The 25,072-nt window shown below is 42.1% G+C and overlaps 1 protein-coding gene across 1 annotated transcript; it reads left to right on the top strand.

Moving 5' to 3' along the window:
- The first annotated feature begins 37 nt into the window (after positions 1–37).
- On the top strand, positions 38–23,859 carry Srek1ip1 (SREK1 interacting protein 1). Its single transcript, XM_032898942.1, has 5 exons — positions 38–221; positions 9,581–9,628; positions 17,564–17,707; positions 19,070–19,142; positions 21,939–23,859. Exons 1-5 carry the CDS (start codon positions 209–211, stop codon positions 22,120–22,122), a joined length of 462 nt encoding a protein of 153 aa, XP_032754833.1. The 5' UTR covers positions 38–208; the 3' UTR covers positions 22,123–23,859.
- Positions 23,860–25,072: the final 1,213 nt, after the last annotated feature.

The raw sequence follows: 25,072 nt of genomic DNA, 5'->3' as shown, positions 1-25,072 counted from the left end.
GTGCTCCGCGGTAGGACACCCCTGGAAACTGGGTCCGCAGCTTCTTAGTTCCGCCAACCCTGGATGTGCATCCGGCCTTCTCCTGCCCTGTGAAGTTGTAGTGACCGGGTGGGAGAGATCCCTCTGCTAGTGCGTTGTCCTCGCTAAGGACCTGAACCTAACGCGATCTCGAAAGCTCAGGACTCCGGTGACCCCACTCACCTGCATCATGGCAGTCCCAGGTGAAGATCAACCGCAGGGCTCTCTCACTCCAGAGGAATGAGGCGAGCAGGGGAGTCCAGGACCGGGGGTGGCAGGGAGCACTTGGGGATTCAGGCGAAGGCCTGAAAATTTAGAATCGGTTGATTTACATGAAAAAGTTTACACTACAAGTTCAAAGAGGGCTGGGAAAGATCATCTCTGTCATTCCTGTGCAAGCCCAAACTGCACAGGATTACAGGGAAAGTGTATTGTAAGAGGGACAAGAGAGTTGGTGACAATGAGAACTGTAGGCCTAAGGGGACAAGTTGCCCGTAAGACTGTAACTTTCACTGAATTTCAAAATAAAATTCGAAGAGTGAACTTTTGGCGAATCCAGGTGGCTATGTACATTGTAGTGAAAGTCATCCAGTCAAGAAGTGCACCTGGGGCTTATCCTAGCTCTTCCAGCCTTTAGTTACAGTGTAGCTGTAGGCCGGTTGCTGTGCCCTTCTGGGGCCTCAGTTTCCCTCTCAGTTTCAAGAAGGCGCTTCCTTGAATTGTATCAAAGATTCTTTTGTAGGTTCCACTTTGGTGTTCAGAGGTTTCTAACCTAGACACGGCACACTGGGCTCCGGGGATGTTTTTGTTTGCGGCTCCAGTTTACTGGGGAGCCTCAAGAACTTCCCCAAGCCGGCCTTGTCAGAATGTGTTTCTGCAAAAGCCCTATTATCGGGCGGGTGTTTTTAAGAGATATACCCACCTTACATCTCCAAGATTCACAATGCATAGTACTGTAGGAAAGACCCTGAAAATATTTATGAAGCCCCAACTTTGCTTTAAAAACTACCTCTTCCCGCTACTGTTTGACCCCTGGTTTTGTTCTGTGGCAGCCTTTTCTGAACTTTATTCTAGAGCCCGCGGTTGCAGGGTGGGGGTGGGTCTGCTTTCCTAATTTCTGCAGTTTGCAAAGGAGCACACCTGGAACTGTGAGAAGAGAGATGACTGTATGTTCTTTATTATGTGTATGGTGGCGAGCATGATAGAAGACACCCTTGCTCTCTTAGGACTCAACAGGGAACAGGAGGAATTTGCAGAAAGTGGAACTAATGCTGCGGCAAGCAAAAACAGTTAGGACACCTAACAGGATTCAGAGAGGACAAATCACGGATGTTCCAGATGAGAGCTAAAGAAATATGAGAGGGTTTGGGGATTTAGCTCAGTGGTAGAATGCTTGTCTAGCAAGTGCAAGGCCCTGGGTTCAGTCCTCAGCTCCTGGGATGGGGCCGGGGGAGGGGGGGACAAAAAAATGTGAGAGGGCAGGGAACCTGCAGGGAGAGGGAGCAGATATAGAAAGGAAGAGAAAATAGAAGAGCTAACCATCAGCTAACCTGAGAGAAATGAGAAATTAACTAAAAAGATAACACAAAGTATCTTAACTTTTACTATGTAACCCACATACCTGATACTATGTCAAACATTGTATTTTTTTTTCCTTTAATAACCACTACTGTGAGATAGCTGATGCTATTCTCACTTCACAGAGGGAGAAACCAAGAGCTAATGTAGGTTATCCAAGCTCTTCCCCACTACGCATACAAATGCGTTCTCCAACGTATCCATGGCACAATAGATTTCCTGTGACAGAAGGACCTTACAAGCAAAAACAAAGTGTTAGGATGTTAGTAGACAGCAGGCAACCACTTAACAGATTTAAGAAAAATTACATTTTTAGGATTCAGTAACCTGGAGGAGAGTTAGTTACCTTAGAGAACTGTTGGTGCTTAAGAGTGTTTCTGCTGGATTATGTTACCATTGAGGAAGTGGTCCCATTAAGAGAAGCAGCTAACTTGTAGGTGTGTTGGTGGTGGTAGAATCATTAAGAATTGATTGCTTTGTTGAGGTGGAAATGGTGGAACCTGGTTCTTGACATTAGCTCATTGAGAAGGCTCCATAACTGGGCAGACATCCCTCAAGATCAGAGATGAGAGGCGGCGATGAGGTCAGCCTGGAGCTTGTGTTAAGGTGGGTCTGACACAGGAATGGAAGTGGCCAATACACAGCATGGGAGTAAACAGATACTAGGCAAAAAGTCAGAATCAAAACAACACTTATTATAGCAATAAAGGGATAACACATGAGGAACTGTATGAACACAGTGGGTGATGTGTGAAGGGAAGACGTGACTAGAGCCTAGGAATAAGAGCGTTTAAGGGGATAGAAGAGAAAAATGAGCCTGCACAGTACTTGTCTAGGCACTTTGAGAGGCTCCGGTGACCTCTGCATCACACAACTGCACCCAGAGTTGGCCTGCTATCACTGTTCATTATTCGAGCAGGTGCTCTGAGCACCCATGTGCTATGAGCACCCCAGGAGGCACACCGTAAAACTTTAGGAATGAGAATGTGCTCCTTAAGGAAAGGGACAAAAAGGACTTTTCTTCCAGCTTTGTTTGAGATGCTCTTAAACTTGAAACCAGTGTTAAAAAAAAAAACAAAAAAAAAACATGTTAACCTTTCAATTCAAAATAATGTTTCAAAGCATAATAATAATTTGTGTCATTAAGCTAGATGGAACGACTTACATAAACTGCTTAAACCCACCAAAAAAAAATCAGGATAATAGGCTTGACAGGTGGCTCAAATGCACAATGCCACTGCTTTAGAAAATGCAGACACAGAAGGTGTTAAGGTAATTTCTTGGATGATCGATCCAGACGCCGCATGGAAGGAAAATGGGGCTCCATTGAGGTGATCATCAAGAAGGACAAGTATTGTGTCATGCTCTTTTATTTTAGGTGTGATGGATCCAGCTTGGGGTGACTCCGCGCCTGGTTATTATAAGGTATAACTATAGAGTAATGAGGCTGCTTTTCACAAACCACCAGCCTTGTCTGCTTCTGTGGTCACGTGCTTCCACCGCCGTTCCCTCAGTATTGTATGCCAGCTTAAACCATTATGTAGGTAACAATGAGATACTGAAGACCGTAGAAAAAAACTTAGACACTTAGTTATTTGACAAACGGCATTGAGCATAGGGTTCGGTGAGGTTTACTTTCTTTGCAACATTTCTTTGCTTCCTAACAGTTGTTCAGTTTAGCTCAGCTGTTGCACTCGTGTCAGTAAGTCACCATTCTCCGTCAAGAGTTGACCTGGCCCAAGTGGCCATGTGTGTTACTGAGCAGGATGGTGCAAAAACTGGCCTTTTTCCGTCTCTCAGTGAAGTCCGTGTAGCCAGGGACGAGGATGACAGTAGCTAAGTCAACATTCCAGTCTCACATCCCTTCAGCATATTGCTGAAGCACCTATGTCATAACAGAAGAAGGAAGTCATACCATAGCCAATTTTCCTCATTCCTCAGCCTTACTATAGGTAACTTCTTTTCTCTCTCACATGGCTGCTGGAACAATGTTCACGAATCAGGTCTGATTCTATCATTCCTGAGGGGCAGACAGCAATCTGTGGATTTTGTAATACTCTTTAAGCCACTTAACCTTTCATAGGCTCTTTCCTTGTCCCCATAACTAGGGAGGCAGTATCGTGAATTTCTTCAAGCTTCTAAAACATTTGAGTTCCCTTCTGTGCAAGAATGGTGTGTGTACCTCTGAGCATGACCCAATTCTCTTCTACCTTTTCCTGCCCTTCTTATGTATTCTCCAGTGACAGGGGAAAAGAAAGCCACCTGACTTGAACTCCTTTCTGACCTCTCTTTGTCATCCCTTCATTATTGGTGTCCTCATCTTACTTGGAGACCATTGCACAACTGCCTTAGATTTCCACCTGTCTGCCACTTTTTTATGCTTATGAACAAAACTATATGCTGTTTCTCATGTTGCCCAACACAGTCTGTCCTACAGTACAGCTACATGTACACTACTCTAGGGAATCCAGTACGAGGTAGCTTCTTGAAGCGAGGAGCTTCATTCATTTTTATGGCCTTTCTAATACCAGTTCAGAGTTATACCCATTTACAGGATTTATAGCTCATTTATGACAACCACAATCCAGTGCTGGAAATCTTGATTCTGTTTCATTAGACAATAGATTATATACCAGGACTTATGGGTACCTGGCCCCAGTTAAGGTCTCATTGATTTGAAGCAAATCAAAGAGGGAGGTTAGGGATCTTAGGCTTGGGAAAGACCACAGACTGCTGTTCATCTCTTACTTGGAGGCAGTTGTAACATGTTTTTGAAGGAGACTTCAGATCTTTCTAACTTGTCCCTGTAACTCCTTGCTCTGTGAAGCTCAGATCTGCCTGAAACTCACAATACAGCAGGCGGGCCTCAAGCTAACTGCTCTAGCTGCAGTCTCTGATTGGTGGGCATTACACGTCCATCTTAGCTTTTTCTCATAGATTATTTTGTGAGGCAAATGGGAGAGTTTTATATGTTTGCCTAAATCAGCTATTTCATATCAGTAGCTTAAGGGATTCTAACTGGATTGGTTTTATCTCTCTTTTAGAGTTCAAATGATTAAGAAGGCATTTTAAACTATACAACAGGCCCTCTTTCAAGAAATTCAGTTAGCTTTTTAATCTGTGAGAAATGTCTAATTTCTGGTTTGTTTGTTTGTTTTCTATTTTAGTTTCATTACTCCATGTAAGACCCTAAAGGAGAGTATATCTACAACTGTTAGTATAAACCAGTAGAAGGGTTAAACACTTGGGAATTTTATTTTCCCATTCAACTTTCACAGGACAGAACTGTGTTTTATACAGGCAGCCCTACTCCTATATTTAAAAAAGAAAGAAAGAAACCTCAATAGTTACTATTCTACTAAAGGAGCCCCCAAAGTATGTTAACTTAAGTGATAAGATTATCAAAGGGAAACCTTGTGACAAATCCAACACTCTCTTACTGAATTACCATATTAAAAGTGAAAAGAAGGCACCCTTGGCAGAAGTGATACAGTTGCTAAGTGATGCAGAGAAAGCTTAGTTGCTTTAACTGCTTACTTTTGGAATTAAATTATTATTTCTACAGAGTATTAGGCAGACAATAAAAATAGGAAACTAAGTTCTACTCATCGCTGATATGGCATTTGAGGGGCTCAGTAAAGAAACCACCTAAACGGCTGCTCTGTGATTATGGGAAAAGGTTTTTATAGATAAGAGAGGGAGAATAGAATAGCCAGAGGCATGTGGGAGAGTCTGCCTGGGCGACCTCTCAAGGACACAGAGAAGCCGACTGCCAAGGATGTGGGGACAGAGAAGGTAGCAAAAATGGTTGGAGAGTCCTGCCAGTTATAAGGGGTTATGTTGAGGGGGCAAGGGTTAGGAGGTAGGGAGGGGGGTGGACAAGTTAGCTGTAACAGCCTGGGAACTAGTTGGGGCCCTTATCTGTTGGAGGGGGGGCTTGTTGAAGTTATGGAGAAGTAGATGGCATTTCTGGTGATTGCCTGGGGGGGAGGAGGGGAGATGGAGAGAAACGACATGTCTGTAGGAGTAGATAAGAAAGTAATGGCTTTTCCTGGCAAGTAGAAACAAGGTTTCTGAGGAATGTTTGAATGTCCAGCCTGTGCTGAGGTGGCGGGGGTTGGGGGGAGGGTGGCCTTGGAACCTGACAGTTTTCCATGTTGGAGGTCGACTTTGAGCCTCGTGTGGGATACATGCTAGAATCTCAGCTATGGAGAGCTAGAGACATGAACAGTGCTATCCCAACTATCAGTGAAGCCCAACTATCCTGCAGAGTAAGTTACTGGCCAGCCAGCTCTATACATCTTCTCTCAAAATTAATTAATTTTTGTCTTGGGAATGATTGGCAGTGTACAAACTGCATGTATGTCAAATCCGATGTTTTCTCCTTATTTTTTTGACAGAGCAGCCAAGAGAATCTCTTCATGTTTCCTCCTTCCGTTCCTTTCAGCCCTGCTGGTCCAGGTTTTGAAACAATGTTTCCACTATGTAACCCCCACAGCTTGTGATCCTCCTGCCTCAGCCTTGTTCTTCCCTAATCCTTTTCTCCCTTCCTGTTGTTTGCTTTTTTTCCTTGCCAACTGCTTTACTAAAATACAATTTACATATACTAAAAGGCCTGCAAACAAAAATGTTTAAAGAATTTGTGAATAGGTATGATAGACTATAGAAGAGAAGAAATAGAAAGTAAAGTTCAATTTCCTTGTATATAAATGCAACACCACAGATAGTTCTGCTATAGTTTCTTCTTTCTGTATGTTAGAGATTGTTACCCTTCATTAAATACTGGCCTCATTTCCTTCAAACCATAATTTATACAGTATTCTACTTATATTTAAACTCTTTCTGTTCTTAAAGTTACTGTTGCTGTGGTTAATTTTATACATAGTTGTTTTGCATTTGTGCAAGTGAACTAACTGTATGAGTTCCCAGGCATGGGGTTGCTGAATTAAGCCCTTGTGGTTGACTTGGTGTGAAGCTAATTTACACCCCACTGACCCTTCCAGAGCATGTCCATTCAACAGCCTCTTCAAGCCTTTCAACCTGTGCTCCTCTGATAGGTCAAAGAATCCTGGTACCGTTTTCAATGGGCATCTCACATATAAAGAAAAGTGGGCATCTTCTACGTGTTTTAGATTAATTCCTATTTCTTTTTCCTTACACTGTCTGGCCCATGTTTCGGTGCCTTTTCCCTAGTAGCCATTGGTTGTTCTCTAGAATGTGCTGGGGAGTATTCCCTTTCTGGGAGTTACAAGCATTGTTTCACAAACTTTCAAGTTTTTGAGTTTGCCCACTGTCTTCTACCCCCTCTCCCAACACACACACACACAACCTGGTCCTATTTTATGCTTCTGAGGTAACCTTCTGATTGTAGGTCCTGATTATAAAGGAGAACTTGAAGGGGCAGGCATCACTGGCCAGCCTAAGCCAGCGTAGTGGTAAATAAACCAGGAACATCAAGCCCCTGCACGTGGGAGGGAGAGGGGATCTCTGCTTGGGGAAGGGGCCTCACAGTGCGGCTTTGTTAATCAGGTTCACAAGGACTTTTCAGTACCACTGCTCCAACTAGAGTCCTTGTCTGAACAACAGAAACTATTGATTAAGCTGCAAAAGAAAGATGCCAAGGAGAATCGAAGAAAAACCTCGCCAGCAATGCTCACAGAAAAAGGTGAAGCGAACCAAACTGAGCAACCTGTCACCCCCGTCAGTGCCTCGGAAGATGGGCCCCGCCCCCTCCCACAAATAGCGTCTCAGGTAGCCCAAACTGGTCTCAATGTATGCAGGCCAGACTAGACTTGAACTCACGACCCTCCTGCCTCAGCCTCCCAAATGTTGAGGTTACAGATGCTAGATTTTGGCAACAGAGAGAGCTATGACTATATCACTTTTTTTCAGGTCTTTTTTGTATTGGTCTCACTGGCCATCTTGCAAATAACTACAAATGAAGCTGGGATCTTAATTCAGCCAAAGGCCAGTGAGGGAGTGTCTTGTAGGGAAATTTGCTTAGTTCTTTTGTCATAAAAAGTTTTGTCTCTGTTAACCTGAGAGAAATATTATATTCTGTCCCTTCTAAAACTCCAAAGCACGTGAAGAATGAGTTCAGTTCTAGCACAGGCTGAAGCGAGACAGTTTTACACCTGTCTCTTAGTCTGTTGCAGAAGTAATAATGGTGCATGAAGCAGTTTATTCAACATCTGTGGTTTCTATGGAAACAAACTTAACACTGACCCGTATTCTCTGAGCTTTTATTGTCAATGTGCAGTTATTTTCATAATGGAGAAGCCTTAGATTAGATTAATCCAGTTTTATTCCACTGTGAATCCTGTTAACTTGGTGTGTGGATTCTCACTGGGCAAAGTGGAGACACAGAGTCTATAGGGAAGGGACCAGTACAAGATGCTTAAAAACTTCAGCAAGGATGCCCTTTCTAATTTAAATATGTAAATATTTGAAAGTGACAATAGAATTTGAGGTGAAAGCAGGCTTCAGAAGAACTGTAACTAGTGAGTTCTTAGGAAGATGTCACAGGGTAATGAGTGATACCAGAAAGGTGAGCTGTCACTCAGAGGCTAGCTGTCACTCAGAGGCTAACTGACAGTAGGGAAATGTTGCAAACGTCTGTGCTGTGGAATTTCCAAGAAAGTTCCAGTATTAGAGGCATGCTGTGTGTGCTCTCCCAGGGTTCTCTGAGATTGTCAGCAGCAGTAGAGCTGTTCAAACATAAAATGTTATAGGATATATTTACCATAACAGCTCATCGAGTGTATTATTTTTCCCTAACTAGAAGTAGGAAGAACTAACTAGTGTTTCAGTTTTATCATGGTAAAGAAATAGTTTAAGAATTACTTTTACTTACAATTACTGCTGTTTTCTATCCGTTCTCTACATTTTCTATATAGTCTTACATGGGGAATGATAGCTCGCTCCACTTGAAAGACTTAGAACATGACACCCCCTTCCTCAGAGAATAGAAGGATGCTCCATGGGCCTCTCATGACTTCACAGAAGCCACTGGTAGAAGATAAGATTCATTGTGACATTCAAAGGAATATTCAACCATAAAAGAGAATACAATTCTGGTGCCTGCTAGCCTATGCTAGATTCTTGAAAACATTGTGTCAGACTTTTACAAAGGACGAGTAGACTAATAGAAGGTAGACTAGAGTGACTGAGATTTGAGAAATGCACATGTTTAGTGAGTGGAGTTACTCACCCTGAGAACTGTCCATCATTATGACCGCTCTCCATTCTGCTGAACTGTACATCTGAAGCTATTAAAATCCTTCTTTCATGTGTATTTTATCACAATCTTAAAAATCAGTTTTCATTCATTCCTAGTGTTTATATCTTCAACACCTTCTGTATGTACTGATCACACAGAAATATTTGTAAACTTTTATCAAATTGGAATGTGTGACTGCTTTGTTTTCATGTCGCAAAGTTCAAGTGCTGAATTTAAATGTTTTTTTAATACCTTAGGATTACAGTGAATTTTATAGATGGAATTTCACCAATTTTCTTGAGAAAGATGGAATTATTTTTTCTGAAAGACAAAAAAAAACCCATTAGTTGCACCTTAATGTGTAAGTGCATGTAAACACACACACACACACACACACACACACACACACACACACACACACACACGCTGAGCATAAATTAATTACATTTCAACATTAAGCCATAGTATCCTATGATCCTTTTCCCCCATGTTGTGGGATTCCTAAAATGTTTAAGTTCTCAGTTTTAGTGCTGCGTTCCTATTGAATTAGCAAAAAATATGTTCTTAAAATATTGGTCAAATGATTTGGGTAAACTAATTCACTTTCAGTGAGTTGACTGTTCATTAAAATACTAATGTTGCTAAGATTAGAGGTTTTTCCCAGGAATTTTAGTACAAAAGGTTATCTTAGGTTTTTAATCATATGATAAAGTCCTTATTCTCACTTATATGTATTTCCCCACATGTTTTTCAATTGTATTTCAGGTTGCAACAAGGACAATGTCCGAGCAGGCTGCAGAAAATGTGGCTACCGTAAGTGTGCTGAAAAGCAACATTCTGTCTACCGTGATTGTTTTCTGGGGCCATTGCTTCCTGGGGGCTGGATGGCTTGGTATCCTGACCTCTGTGGGTGGCCCCAAGCCCTTCCTAGGGTTTGTATTGGACTCGATATGTGGTAATTAGAGAAGATGCTGTGAGATACTAAGGTTGGCTGTGGACTGTTTGGAGAAAATAGAACTAAAATCATGGAAAACACAAAAGGAAAAGACTATGTATAAAGAAGAGTATGTGATGCTGGAGAGATGGCTAGGTACTTTAGGGCACTTGTCCTTTAGAGGACAGGGGTTCGATTCCCAGCACCCATGTGGTAACTCATAACCATCTGAAACTCTAGTTCCAGAGATCAGGCATCCTTCTCTGACTGCTACACGCACATGGTACACATACATACATGCTTGCAGGCCACACATCCCCAAAAATAGAATAGGTAAATCTTTTTAAAAAATGTAAATATGTATATAATTTTTGTATGTGATATCTATATCTATATATACCTATATATAGATATATATGTGTATGTGATATCTATATCTATATATACCTATATATAGATATATATATGTGTATATGATATAGACATATATGATATACACATAGTATCTCTCTCTTTCTGGATACTGGATGAAGAGGTAAAGGCATTGAAATGATTATTTAATGTTTCCTGAATGTATCCCTTTGAATAAGGATTTGATTGGTTCCAGAATGCTGCTCATGGGCAAAAAACTGTTGAGTTAAATGATAAGTTCAGTGTGATTAATCTAATAGAATAGAAGGTATACCCCAAGCCTGTGTGATCGCGTACTGTATCACAAATGTGATTTTATTCTGTAAACAGCATTCCTGGAGCTTACGTCAAGCAGCTCTACAGTCCTCACCAATAAATAATTATCCTGGAAGCACTTGCTGTCTCTAAAGTTGTTTGACATCCATGCCAGCTACACGGAACTGTTAGGATATCCCAGTTCATCGAAGGGTTATGTTCTAGCAAATGCAGGTGATTTAAGAAAGAATACCAAGGGGTTGGGGATTTAGCTCAGTGGTAGAGCGCTTGCCTAGCAAACGCAAGGCCCTGGGTTCGGTTCCCAGCTCCGGAAAAAAAAAAAAAGAAAGAATACCAAGAAATTGATTTATGAACTTTGTCATTAGAAAAAAAACTTACTAACAAATACCACAGACCACAGTTAGACTCTGCGAAGGTTTCTTGATCTTGATTCTTATGAATATTGATGCGTCTGGTGGTTCTGGCACAGATGACTCGGGCGCCCGCCTCAGCACTTACTGGATGTGCAGTAGTTGGCATGTGGCTCACCCAGTCTGTACTTTGGTTTTCTTTCTGCAAAATGACAGTTACAGTATTATACTGATTACACTTTTACTGCTGTGAAGAGACACATGACCAAGGCAACTCTTATACATCAAGTATTTAATTGGGGCTGGCTTACAGCTTCAGAAGTTCAGTCCATTATCATTATGTCAGGAAGCATGGTAGCTTGAAGGCAGACATGGTGATGGAAGAGCCAAGAGTTCCATGTTCTTTATCCAAAGGCAGCCAGGAGGAGGCTAGCTTCTGCAGGTAGCCAGGAGGAGGCTAGCTTCTGCAGGCAGCCAGGAGGAAGCTAGCTTCTGTACTGGAATGGGCTTGAGAGACCTCAAAGCCCACCCCCACAGTGGCACACTTCCTTCAACAAGGCCACACCTCCTAATAGTGTCACTCCCTATGGCCAAGCATTCAAACACAGGAATCTATGGGGGCCAAGCCTATTCAAACCACCACAAGTACCTAACCTCATACAGGTTGCTGAGTACTTAGTGCGCTTGTGCTGAGTAATGACTTCAGGTCGCTGGCTCGCCATAGTAGGTCCTTACTGTTCGTGGGCTGTGACTGTTGCATATTAGGAAACTAAAGTATGGGCTCTTCCTACAGGGTAGGAGAGTGGAGTTCAAACTCTAGCTACCAGATTTCATGCTGTGTGGTGCTCTCTGTTTTCTTACTTGCTATAGTGGCAAAATATATTGCCTTAGTGAGGGTTTCTATTGCTGTGAAGAGACACCATGACCACAGCGACTCTTTTCTATTATTATTAAATTTATTTACTTACTAACACCCTGTATCAGCCACTCCTCTCCTCCCAGTACCCCTCATGCAAGTCCTCCCCCATTCTACCTTCTCTTTTGTTTGGCTTCCCACTGAGGCCAGCCAAGGCAGGCAGTCCATTTAGGGGTGGGGGATCCATAGGCAGGCAGGCAACAGACTCAGGGACAGCCCCTGCTCCAGTTGTTGGGGGACCCCCCTGAAGACCAAACCACTCATCTGCTACATAGACCACAGCAACTCTTATAAAGGAAAGCATTTAATTGGGGCACCATGACCAAGGGCATAAAATATTTAATTGGGGCTGGCTTACAGTTTCAGAGGCTTAATCCATTATTCTCACCATGAAAAGCATGTCAGTGTGCATGCAGACCTGGTGCTGGAGGGAGCCCAGAGTTCCACATCTTGATCCAAAGGCAGCAGAAGGAGAGAACTGACTTGAGATTCTAAGACCTCAAACCCCTCCCCGACAAAGACACCCTTCCTCCACACCTACTCCAACAAGGCCACACACCCTAATTTTGGCACTCCCTATGGACCATTGTTGTAAAAATATAAAAAATAAAAAATGTAAGATTGTCTTTTACCTTGCTTAGGTCTGGCACCATGGTGCCCCAAGATATCTGTTGGGTATCTTAATTTTCAGTCAGCAAAGCGTCTCACCTGCTCTGCTCCATCCACTATCACACTGCCAAAGGCCTCTCTCTGAACCTGACAGCAATTTCTCTGCCTATCTAGTTCCCAAGGCAGGTTTCCATGCCAAAAACACACATCCCAGCTCCATGGTGGCCTAGACCAGCCGCCCCACACTCCATTACACTTAAATCTACACATGAAAGAACACACAACACAATATCCTTTGATCCGATTGATAAGATACAATTGCCCACCTAAACATACAAAGCCCAGTACCAGCCATCCCTTAAGAACATTTATAACAACCTGTAAATACACAGAGCTGAATCTTAACATCACCTGCCATATTGTCCTGCCACAGCTTCTCTCCCTCTCCCTCCTGTCTCTTCTTCCTTTCCGTTCCAGTCTCCTCCTTTTCCTTCAAACTTTTCTCCCGCCCATCCTTCCTTCTCATCCAATGACAGGCCTCCTTCTATCTTGTACCTGCCTCCCCTGTGACATCATCCCACAGGCCATGAATTCACATGGATCTACCAGGGCCATTCCTATTCAAACCACCACACGTATCAACTGTAAAATCTTAACCTTTCTCAGTATATATGTTTCATTTCTGTAGAAATATTCTTAGGAGTAGAATTACTGAATTGCCTTGTGGACTTTTTGAGAAGCCCCTAACTTTTGCACACTGACTATACTTTATATTCTTACTAATAATAAATAGGGCTTCCCATGTTCCCTCATCCTCACTGGCATTTATTACTTTTACAATTTGATGAAATCTATGGATGGGTGTTGATGAGAATATCTGACCATTTTCCCCAGTTCCAAATACAGATGGGGTGAAAACCCTCAGATTTCCCAAGTGAAAAGCTAATGGCAGCATCATCTTTTGTTACTCACAGCAAATGTTTTCCAGTCAAACCTGGGTTTTTCTTATGACTCTTAGTGAACTCAATCTGGACACTGTGGCCAGAGGACAACATGGATATTTAGAATGTTGAAACCAGCCCTCAGGGAAGGGAGAGTACATACAGGTGACATCAATCACCCAGGGTCAGCAATTTAATTAAACATGCCTGTCCAATGGAAATCCATAGACAACCCTAAACGACTAGTTTCTAAGAACTTATAGGCTTATAAATATATGGATGTTCTGGGAAGATGGAACACCCAGAAAGGGGCCACGCCCACAGACACACCCAGATTTTCCCTGTGCATATCTTCCTTTTAGCTACTCGTGAGCTGAGTACCTCATAATAAAGTGCAAATGTTAAGTTATCTGCTTCCTTCCACTGAGTCAGCCATTGCAGTGAATTACTGGATCTGAGGAACTTTTGGGAACCCTGTGACTTTACTTTGAGCAGTCTTTGTGAGTAGGCTATATTCATGATTCACATCTGAAGTTGGGGAACTTGTGAGACTGAACCCAGACTGCACTAAGCCTACAAAGTGTCCAGACTGGGCCCCAAGACGTCTCGATGGATAACATGCCCCCCACTCAAGCCGTAGCAGTCTGACCATCCCCACAATGCACATAAAGCAGAAGGAAAGACCTGACTCTGCATAGTTACCCCCTGACCTCTGTATGCACACCTTGGTGCAGATGTACAAGCACACAACAAGAATAACTAGAACTCAGACATGAATTTAATTCTGTGATACTCAGTGTCCAGAGAGCAAAGAACTAGTTGTCGGTATAGAATGAAGGTTACATACACATTTACAAAGAGAATATTAACCATACTGAAGCTGTGAAGTTTATTTCCATATTATTTTGGTTTGCTTTTCTGCAATAACTTGGAGCAGCTGCTCATATATTTTTTTGGACATTTGTATTTCTTTTCTGAAGATATTCGTCTCGACATTTTTTAAAGACTGTCATGGGGTTGGGGATTTAGCTCAGTGGTAGAGCACTTGCCCAGCAAGTGCAAGGCCCTGGGTTTGGTCCCCAGCTCAGAAAAAAAAGAAAAGAAAAGAAAAAAAAAAAAAAAGACTATGTCATGTTTTCATTGAGTTTTAGTTGTTCCTTACATGCAGTTAGTAGACGTAACATACTTATAAGTATTTTTCTCATTCTCTAAGTTATCTTTCCCTTTCCTGTGCTCTTTGCAAGAGAAAATTAAGTTCGATTAAATTAAGTTTTATCTTTTTCTCTTTGGTGCTGTATGTTGTGGAGTCACATTTAAGAGTCTATTGACAAACCCAAAATGGCGAAGACTTACTCTTAGGCTTTATTCTGAAAGCTTGGTGGTTTGGGGTGTTTCATTTTGTGTCTATTGATTCTCTTTGAGTGTGATTTTTACATATAAATAATATTACTTCACGTTTAGGAGGGCACTTGCTTCAGCTGGCTGCTGACCTCCCCCTCGGTGAGAGACTGGGCGGGCACTCAGCGTCCAGTTAGCCATTGCACTGTTCCTTATCTGGTCACCGTGATAGAATGCCTGAGGAGACAACAGGATGGGAGGGATTGCGTCTCCTTAGCTCATGGTCTCCTGGGCTCTGTTGTCTCTGAGCTCACCTTCAGGCAAAGCAAGATGGAGGATGTGTGTGGCGGAGAGAGAAGTTCTGTAGGCTAGCACCTTTTTCCCTTGTCTTGCATCCCAACAACTTATGGGAAGGCACAACCCACATTTGGGGTGTGCCGTACTGAACCCCACCTGTCACTAACTAGGAGTCTGATGATTTGGCTACTCTACTCAGCCAGCCCCAGGGATCCCCCGTGTCTGGTGTCAGAGGACTACAGCTGGCCACCATGCCCACCTGACCTTTTTGTTTTGTTTTTAACAATGGCTATAGTTTTAGAGGATCCAAACTCTGATCCTCACAGTCAAATCAAATGGCAAGTGCTTTGTCACTGAGCTAACTCCCCAGCCCCTTACGTTCTACTAACTCTTTACCATTCATCATCTGAGAGTCGATTTAGAAAAGAAGCCACAGGGAGACAAATAGTTGGAGACACAATGATATCCTAAGCGTCTTTCACTTACACCTAGTAAGAAAAACAACAGCAACAGACAAAATACAATCTCCATTGCAGTGTCACGAGCAATTTACCACGTCACTGTATTAATGTGAAGCCAGACCAGCTGTGGGGACTCCTTAGCATTTTCTTACATGTTGATTTCAGTGCCAGGCATTTGGGCATAAAGCTAACTTGACTAAAGTGAGATTGCATCAGGAATTCTGGTCCCGATAGCAAGCCAGCCTACAGTGCAAAGCCCTCGTGTCTGTGCTAAGTGCACTGGAGGGAAATAATGTGATAATAACAGAATCAAACCCAAGAAACCTAACTCAAAAGAAGGAAAGGCCACCACCCCACTGCTGGCATGCAAAGGGTCTTAAAGGGAAAGTAGAGGGCGCGTGCTGGATGCACAGGGAGTCACACATTCACTGAATGCCATCAGAATGTGTGCAGTTAAGCCCTAGAGCCCTGATGTGGCAGGATGCCTAGAGCAGAGCCTCTTACATAAAGCCAGGATCCCTGTCCCACCTGTGAGGCAGAAATTAGGAAAATTTCACTTAACCACTTAGGGAAATTAGCAAGACCACTCGTGTTTGAGAACCTGCAAAACAGCAATTACAAGGTGAGAACAATAAGGACGTGGCATCCAATCTGTACCCTGCAAGTGTAAGGAACAAACTGTACCGTTTGCATTGAGACAGGAACTATTTCTCCAGCGCTGAGAAATCGCTATTCAAAAGCAGTCTTCCAGAGGCTGCCGCTATAGCTCTACTAGTAGATCATTTGCCCAGCGAGCACTAAGTTGTGAGGTCAGTCCATTGTGCCATATAAACCACAGGCATAGTGACCCACACCTGTAATCCCAGCTCTGTAAGTACTTTAGACGACAGGACAGGATGGGACCGAGGCAGAGCTTCCAGAAGGTTTAATAGAATCACTCAAACACTCTCCCTTCCCCCCCCCCCTCTCTCTCGTGCTCGAGTGCTTTCATGCCTGTGTTTCCCTTAAAATATTCCAGGTGAGTGTGAAAAATTGTTAACATGTGGATGACATGGTGCAGACAGTAGTTCTGTTCTTGTAAATGGCATTTGTAAATATCTAAAATACACAGTAAATGCTTTCCCTAGTTAGCTCTCTGGTTGCTGTGACAGAGTCCCAGCCAGGAAGCATACTTACAGGAAGACGGGTTTCTTTAGGCTCACAGTTTTGAGGTGCCGTTCATCCTGGCAGAGAAGTCATGGCAGCAGGTGCTGAGGCAGCTGGTCACATTGTATCCACAGTCAGGAATGTCGTTGCTAAGCTGACTTTCTGCTTTAGATGTGTGTGTGTGATCACTTACGTGCCAGGGCAACATGTGGACACCAAAGGAAAACTTGAGCAGTTTGTTCTCTTCTTCCACTGTGTGGGTCCCAGGGATGGAACTTATATCGTCAGGCTCAGTAGGAGCAAATGGCTTTACCCACTGAACCATCTTGTCGGCCCCTTTGTACCCTCTCTGTTCAGTCCAGGATCCAGCCCAAGGAATGCTGCTACCCACGTGTAGGGTGAGCCTTCCCACTTCCGCTAACCTAATCCAAGCCCTCAGAGCAGGCAAGAGACTTGTTTTCAGGTGAGCCTCGATCCTCTCGAGATCAAATCAGCAATAGCCATCACAGTGAACAATTATCGAAGCTTCCTTACTAGAACAATTTTAAGCAAACTGATATCAGAATTTAAATATTAGTTTTTGAATCCTTTAAAGGGGTTGATGCTTACCCGTTGTGGCAACTTAGATGATAGCTGTAACTGCATGAGTTAATAGTCAAGCTGAGGAGGAAAAGCTGCAGGGAGGAGATCAAATATAAAGTTTCTTGTATAAGAGGATGCTGTTATTTACCCTGGGTGGGGTGGCGGGGGTGGGGAGCACCCTCATAGAAGCCCGGGGGAAGCGGGGTGGGATGGGGGTTTCCGGAGGGGAAAACTGGGAAAGGGGATAACATTTGAAATGTAAATAAAGAAAATATCCAATTTAAAAAAAAGTTCCAACGAAGATGGGAAAAGTTCTGCTGGAAGAGCGTATTCACTCAAAACACATAGGGAATAATACTAAACCACCTTCACCGAACACAAGTTAGGCTTTGGTGTTACTGAACGTACTCGGTTGCCTACTGTGGCGTAGCGAAACAAAGAGCACAGATGCGGATGTAGTTTTTTCCTTCTTGTTTTCCTTATTTAGCTGGTCATCTGACTTTCGAGTGCCGCAATTTTCTTCGAGTAGACCCCAAAAGGGACATTGTGTTGGACGTCAGCAGCACAAGCAGTGAGGACAGTGACGAAGAAAGCGAGGAGCTGAACAAGCTTCAGGCTCTGCAGGAGAAAAGTAAGCCGTGGCTTCTCTCCATTGTCCTCTTCTGAGTCACCGCACGCTTATGTAACTGCTCCTCACAGAGGTGCCTTTCCTGTTGCATGCGAGGGCTACAGCATAGGTGAGAACATCCGCCTTGATGGAAGTCATTGACAGATCAGTAATCAGTTATGAGACCAGGAGGCAAGTCAGCCTGAGTCCATAGTTGGCGTTTTTGCTTTTTCCTCGTCTGATGCCCATTACACAGGTATAGCACAAACATTGGATTGTCAGGTCCCACTGACAAATAGCAGAGATTTTAGACAATCGGTAACTTGCTAGCAATAGTAAGAACACAAAGAATCCTAGGCATAGGCAAGCAAGAATCCTAAGTCTGCCAATATAGAAGCCTCAGGAATTTCTTTTCTGCTTTTGGACATACTCTCACCAAGGTTTACCGAAGCGGGTGGGAGAGTGGGAGAGATGGCTCAGCAGTTAAGAGGGCTTCCTGTGGTTCCAGGGGAACTGAGTTCAGCTCCCACCTCAGGAAGCTCACAGCAGCTTGTAAGTCCACCTCCTCTGGCTTCCACAGCATGTACACACAAGGCATACAGGTATACAGTCACATAAGCAAAAGTAACATTTAAAACCATTAAAAGATTAATGTAAGAAGCTTTTATATTACTTTAAAGCAAAACAAAATCCAGCCGCAGTTGGCTGTAAAAGGAGCATCTCTCTCTTTCGTTTTATAGTCTTGAGTATAAAAGCCTTGTTATTGTAGTGGCATAAACATGAAGTTTACACGATTACGTACACTTTAGAGAGCTTTAAACAGTAAGTTTTGTGTCATTCCCACCTAGGGTAAGAGAAGCAGCTCAGTGAGAGGAGGCCAGCGGGGCTGTCTCAGAGTCTGTCTTTTTGGGCTACCTCAGATGCTTAATACCATGAACTTCCTCCTTAGCTGCTCCAGCCGAAGCCCATTGCATGTGTGCTTTTCATGTTCATGTTTCTTTGGCTCCTCTTCCTCTATGACACAGAAGTTGGGTCATGGGTCTGTTGTTTGATTTTTGTAAATGTTCCTGTTTTCCTCTCGGTACTAATTTCATTGCAGTCAACAAGGTGCCTAATAGGATCTCATCCTTAAATTTGTTAAGACAAGGTTTATGTGCTAGTGGAATCTTCCAGGGTATCCTAGCTGAAGATCTTACCATTACATTATTTTTACCATTCATGAAAGAAGCCATCTAGGAGGCCTTTGGTGGCTTTTACTTCTTACTCCTGTCTTTGTTGTCTTTGTCCTTCTAAGCTATAAACTAAAATCCGTGCGTGCACACACACAGCATTCTAGGACAAGGACTCGTAGTGACTTGGTTTTCCCCCTTACCTTCTTCCTTACAGGAATAAATGAAGAAGAAGAGAAGAAAAAGGAAAAAAGCAGGGAGAAAATTAAATTGAAAAAAAAGAGGAAAAGGTACATTTTAATGGATTATTTACTTGCTGGAAAAGAAAACTGGAAGCTGTTAGCTGAGCAAGGATTACAAATTTCATTTTCCATGGAGTCCTGTTAATGAGTGCTTATTGTCAGTGCTTTCTGTATGAGAGCGAGATGTTTAGTTTAGTAAAATAGCAAGTAACCTCTACATTAGAAAATAGGAATCAGAAATGAAGTCACCGCTCAGTCCCATGTTCTCTGGAGCAGATCAGGTCCTGAGCAGTAACTACACCCCTTCCTCTTGTACATTTGTATTCTGCACGTTGCCTTGATAACAAGAGCTGATCTTAGCTGGGTACACATCTAAATTCTTCACTTATAGTTTGTGCTCATCTTAAAATTGGGTTCTAAATACCCATATTCTCCTATCAATACCATGACTAATAAATTAATTAATATACTAATGGAATTTAATAGAATTTTATAAGCCCAGACTTTTCAGAACTTTCACAACCCTCACTAGTCATTTTTGGATATTTAGTCTGGTAAGACTTTTAATGACTCATTAAAGAAATTGGTCAAATTCAATAAGCAGTCTTATTCATACTAAAATAAGTAGACATGTTTTAAGCCCTTGATCATAGTAAGGGCTGGTCTGGACTTTATTCTCTCAGAATTTCTTTTTAATCAGGTGTTGCCTGTTTATAATTTTATAATGTACTTGGTTATGTATATTTTAATACATCAGAAAATTTGTAAATTGTAGAAAACAGCTCACTTTCAAGTGTTGGGAGTTAAATAGTCTATACTAGGAGCATAGAGCTCAGGTTTCTGACTGGTGTATTATTATTTCTGCTAACGCAAAAGGCTGGATTGCTTACAGGAAACACAAGGCTATATTGTGTTTCAGGTTCTGATATATTTGTGTGTCCATATAACATATGGGTATACCCATATATACACACATATGCATACACACACACACACACACACACACACACACACACACACACACACACATTCAGACCTGTCTATGCCAAGCCTTAGGCCCTGAAACCCACACTTCTTCATGCATGTAGAGATAGCTACCTAATAGTGTGCTATTCTCAAACTTAGTTTTGCCTTAAACCTAAGAATCCAGGACCAAAACAACTAAAGAAAAATGCACAGGCCTATAAGAACGCGTGTGAATGCAAATAAGTAGGCCAGCAAGATAAAAAGAAAGACGTGAGGGACGCTTGGGGTCAGGGACAGAGACCCTGAACCCTGCAGGCTTACAAGTTCACTTTTGCCCCTATGTCTGTTCTGCAGTTTCTTAGTTTGGGTTATAATCCTAATATTTACATTGTGGAGCTAGCTTTTAAACAGTTTTTTATCTAAGACGTATGTCTTAGTTAGGGTTTCATTGCTGTGAACAGGCACTGTGACAAGGCAAGTTTTATAAAGGAGAACATTTAACTGGGGCTGGCTTACAGGTTCAGAAGTTCAGTCTGTTATCATCAAGGTGGGAGCATGGCAATGTTCAGGCAGGCATGGTGCGGGAGGAGCTGAGAGTTCCACCTCCTATTCCAAAGGCAGCTAGGAGAAGACTGGTTTCCAAGGAGCTAGGACAACGGTTTTAAAGCCCATGCCCACTGTGACACACTTCCTCCAACAAGGTCACACCTACTCCAACAAGGCTACACATCCAAATAGTGACCCTCCCTGGGCCAAGCATATTCAAACCGCCACAACATAATTTCATAATTTCCCCCTTCCCTTTTCCTTCCAACCCCCCATACACCCCTCCACTCACTCTCAAATTTAAGGCTTCTTCTTTTTAAGCTTTCAAATATTATATTTTTATGTGGATACATAGATAGATGATAGATAGATAGATAGATAGATAGATAGATAGATAGATAGATGATAGATGATAGATGATAAATAGACTCCTAAATATATAAATACAACCCGCTCAGTCCACATAATATTACTTGTATGGACTAACTTTTAAGATGCCTGCTGCATCTTAAATTAACTCAGCTTCTGTGTTGTCACATATATTTTTAGTTTGGACATAGGTAAAATGCTGTACTTTACATGATGAGATCTGAAAAGATGACCTTTTTCTTTTTTATTTTTTAGTCCCCACTCTGACTCCACATGCCCAGATGAGGGAAGGAAATTCTATGGGTGCTCCCTCTCAATTTCATGTTAAAATATTAGAAGAATATAGTAATAAATCGTCCTCCTTCACCTACATGAAAGTATTCATTTTAAAACCTCCCTTTCTATAGCTAATAAAAATCACTTGGAAATACAAGTGCTCATTTCTATCACTCTGCAAGCAGGAAGAGCAAGTTCATTATCATGAAAAATCACAGGAATTACAGGAGTGCTTTTATTTTGTTAATTTTTAGCTCTTACTCATTCACACTGAAGAACAATTAGGATCCTCTTTATACGGAGCCATAATTGCATCCTTTTGTGACTTAAGAGAACATGCTAACAAGTTTTTACATACACGAGTGGGTTGTCTGCATGAGGTCAGCGAGCTCCACTTCAGTTTCCTCTGTCAGATTCTGAAGGGTAGGCAGCACAGTCTGCAAGCCTGCGACAGGCCCAGAAATGGACCTTAATTCCCTAGTGTCGAGCAGAATGGAGACCGTAGCTTCATCGGCAATTGTGAGTAAGCAGGGAAAACCGAATGCTGCATTTAACGAGACTAGAAAGCAACTTTTTAGTATCTGTGTTTACTCCTCCTCTCCCAAGACTTGAGGCAGCTCAGGTCCTGTGCAGCTGAAGACTCCAGTCCTAACTGCAGCGCCAGTCACGCTGTGTTCTTGCCCACAGGTCTAACTCCAGCACCACTGAAGAGGACTCTTCAAAACAAAAGAAACAGAAGTATCAGAAAAAAGAAAAGAAAAAGGAAAAAAAGAACAAATCCAAAAAAGGAAAGCATCACAAAAAGGAAAAAAAGAAGAGAAAAAAGGAAAAGCGTTCTTCCCCTAACCGTTCTGAAGTCACCAAAAAGTAACAGAGTCTTGGGCCTAACTCAGGAAATTGAAGAATTCAGTTTTTTGAAGTATTGAACCTTCCTTGGAATTGCTATATAATTACGCTTTGCAGAAAAATCCCAGCCTCTTCCATAAAGACGTTTTTCACCTCCTGGGGCCCTTCCCTCCCTGCCCGTCTGTATTAAACCCATCTCCTTACTTGACAGCTTGTCCCAAGTCTAGATGTGTGTGCACTCACAGCACATCACTTTGGCTGTTTGTGTCTCGGTGTCTAGCTGTCTCTCGGTAAGTTAATTAGCACGAGGCTTTCCTGCGATCAAAGGAGTAATCTACATGGCAGCTCCTGAGTCATGTCTGCCTTCCAGTGGTAAAGCTGCCTCGGCGGTAGTGATTCGCTCTTGATACTGAATAGCTTTATGTACTCTGTAATGTATGGAATAGTGAAGCTCTTCACTATTGTTTTAAACCTCTAGACTTTTTAAATAACATCACTGAGGATAAAACCGCTTTACTGATCTTAAATAGTAAGTTTTTAAATGAGTGGGATCTACAGGAAGATAATAATGAAAGTATTTATAACAGTGTCATTGTTTTATGAAATGCTTGTTTCTGGCACTTGCCTCCCATGATTTTACAACAATTAAAACAGCCCTGTTTTTAAAACAATCATCTAGCTTACTAGAAAGTCTGGCAGGGAGATTCTGTGCTGGTCCAGACTATTAGGGTAGATGCTGGGTTGATCTACAAATGGGCCACATTGGCATATCTTAGGCGATACCTCAAACACAGGGCTCTCTGTGCGGTAACAGCAAAGTCCTCATTACAACTGATTTCTACTATGTCCAGTGTATGCAATACTTGCATATATGTGTATTATGGCAGTTTTTAATGAATGTTTGCATATATATTTATTTTTTCTGAAAGGGTTTTAGAGTGAGTTTCACACTGAACTTCTGGCTTTGTGGATAATCAATGTTGATATTTTCTCTTTCACTTCAGTCACAGATCTTAGTAGCACTGTGAGAATTTTTAAACTAAGATTTTCATCCCGTACTTTTTAAAATTGAAGACTTGGAGGTAGCACCATGAAAGCCTTTGTATAGTAAAGAAGTTTGTATATAAATAAGAATGTCCAGTGACATGTTAGCGGATTTAAGTGTTTCTTACATTTTTAATTTCATGGTCATCAGTGTAGTTTAACATCTAGTATTCCCTAATGCCAGCATGTTAACTTACCATGCCGTAAAAGCATTGAAAACCAACCTGTTATCATAGGACAGCTCCAGAGTTTCTGAGTGCCTTGTTATGCTGCACTTAATACATCTTCCGATTGGTAAGTACACTTGTGCTGGGCAAATTTATGGCCATAAAATCAGATACATACACGTGGCCTTGCAGGCTGAGAGCTTTACCAATTTTCCCTTTACCCAGCACCCAAACTGACATTTCCTGATTGCCTCAGGGATGCCTGGGAAGTCCCCTAACACCCTCGTCTCTCTCTGCTCAGGTTGCAGAGAAGCTGCAGCACAGCCTTCCACACACCGCTCCCTCACACTGACATACGTGCAGCTTCCGCTCTTCCACGAACTGGCTACTCTCCCAGCCCATAGAAACATAATCTTGTTTAGAGTGTTATCAGTTGTTTGAACTAAAGCACAGAACTTTGAGATTTTTAAGGATTTGTTTTGTCTATGCTTACTTTGTGAAAGTTCAGTTATCTGAATTAATAAAACATTATTTGGATTAATAAAAATAAATGTCGTTTTTAAAATACTTTTTTACAAATAGCAGGGAGCTCCACAGTTAAACGCACACTTTTGCCGCTCCTAGGGAGGACCTTAATTTAGTTCCCATCACCCTCTCTGGGGGTTCATGAACCCCTCTAACCCTGTTACTCCAACTCGGAAGGACCCCATACCTTCATCTGACTTATGTGGTAACTGTGGAGATGCTCAGGAAGATTCACACATGCACGTAAATTTAAGTTGTTGGTTTTTTTTTTTTTTAATTTTAAGCTTAAAAAGAAATCGTGAATACTACATAAATGGCCTCATCCCATTGTGAGTCTAACACTATTAGCGATGGCAGCTGAAAATGAATAGTTCATCGCATTTATAAGTTTTACTTCTGCTAATCTTAAGAAAATGTAAATTGACATATGAGGGTTATTTTTCCTTCCAGTTGTGACAAAGCTACTGATCCAGAAGTGTCACATACAGTCAGCTTCTCATTCAGCAATCCGCCCCAGAAAATACACGATTTCAATGGACTGGTCATTTCCCCAGAAATAATCCTAATAGTATTAATAAGTTTCCCCATAATATTAGTATACCTTATGAAATATCTCATCTGAGTAAAGTCATTTCACTAAAGTAAGAAGTTGCTGTTCTTGTCGTTGGACTGAGATGGAAATAGGAAAATTCATGAAATTTCTTTGTAGGCAATACAAAAGAAGTGGAAAGAAAACGTTGGTTAGTAGTAACTGTCCAGAAGTGCTCATTTTGTAACTCTGTAGCCTGGGTCTGAGCTACCCTGACTACGCCCTGTCTCCTCTCACCTCTGTGCAGCCTTTGGCCGTACCTCTCTGAGCACGTTCTCTCTCCTGTGGAGCCCCCAGCAAAGTCCATAGCTTCTCGGAGCCTTGGCGCCTCTTGCTTATGAAATATTATGCTATGTTTTCTCAGATCACATGTAGCCCTTAATGTATCTGATTATCAATAATATTTAAGTGCAGTTCAAACAGTATCTTTTTTTTAGCAGGGACTGTAGGTACAGCCAGCATTCTGTAAAGTTTGCATTTATTATTTTAACTGGTAAACATATCAACTTAAGTAGATAAATGGTATTTGATTCATTTTGTTACGGCCCAGTTTTATGCCATTTTCACCAAATGCAGACAGAGTTTGCATGTTTACAAGATTTCTGTCTGTAGCAAAATTATTGGAAGCTGCCATTTTTAAGCTGACTGGC

This window comes from Rattus rattus, chromosome 3 (genome assembly GCF_011064425.1).
Source record: "Rattus rattus isolate New Zealand chromosome 3, Rrattus_CSIRO_v1, whole genome shotgun sequence".
NCBI classification, from domain to species: Eukaryota; Metazoa; Chordata; class Mammalia; order Rodentia; family Muridae; genus Rattus; species Rattus rattus.
This window is presented reverse-complemented; position numbering and strand designations above follow the sequence as displayed.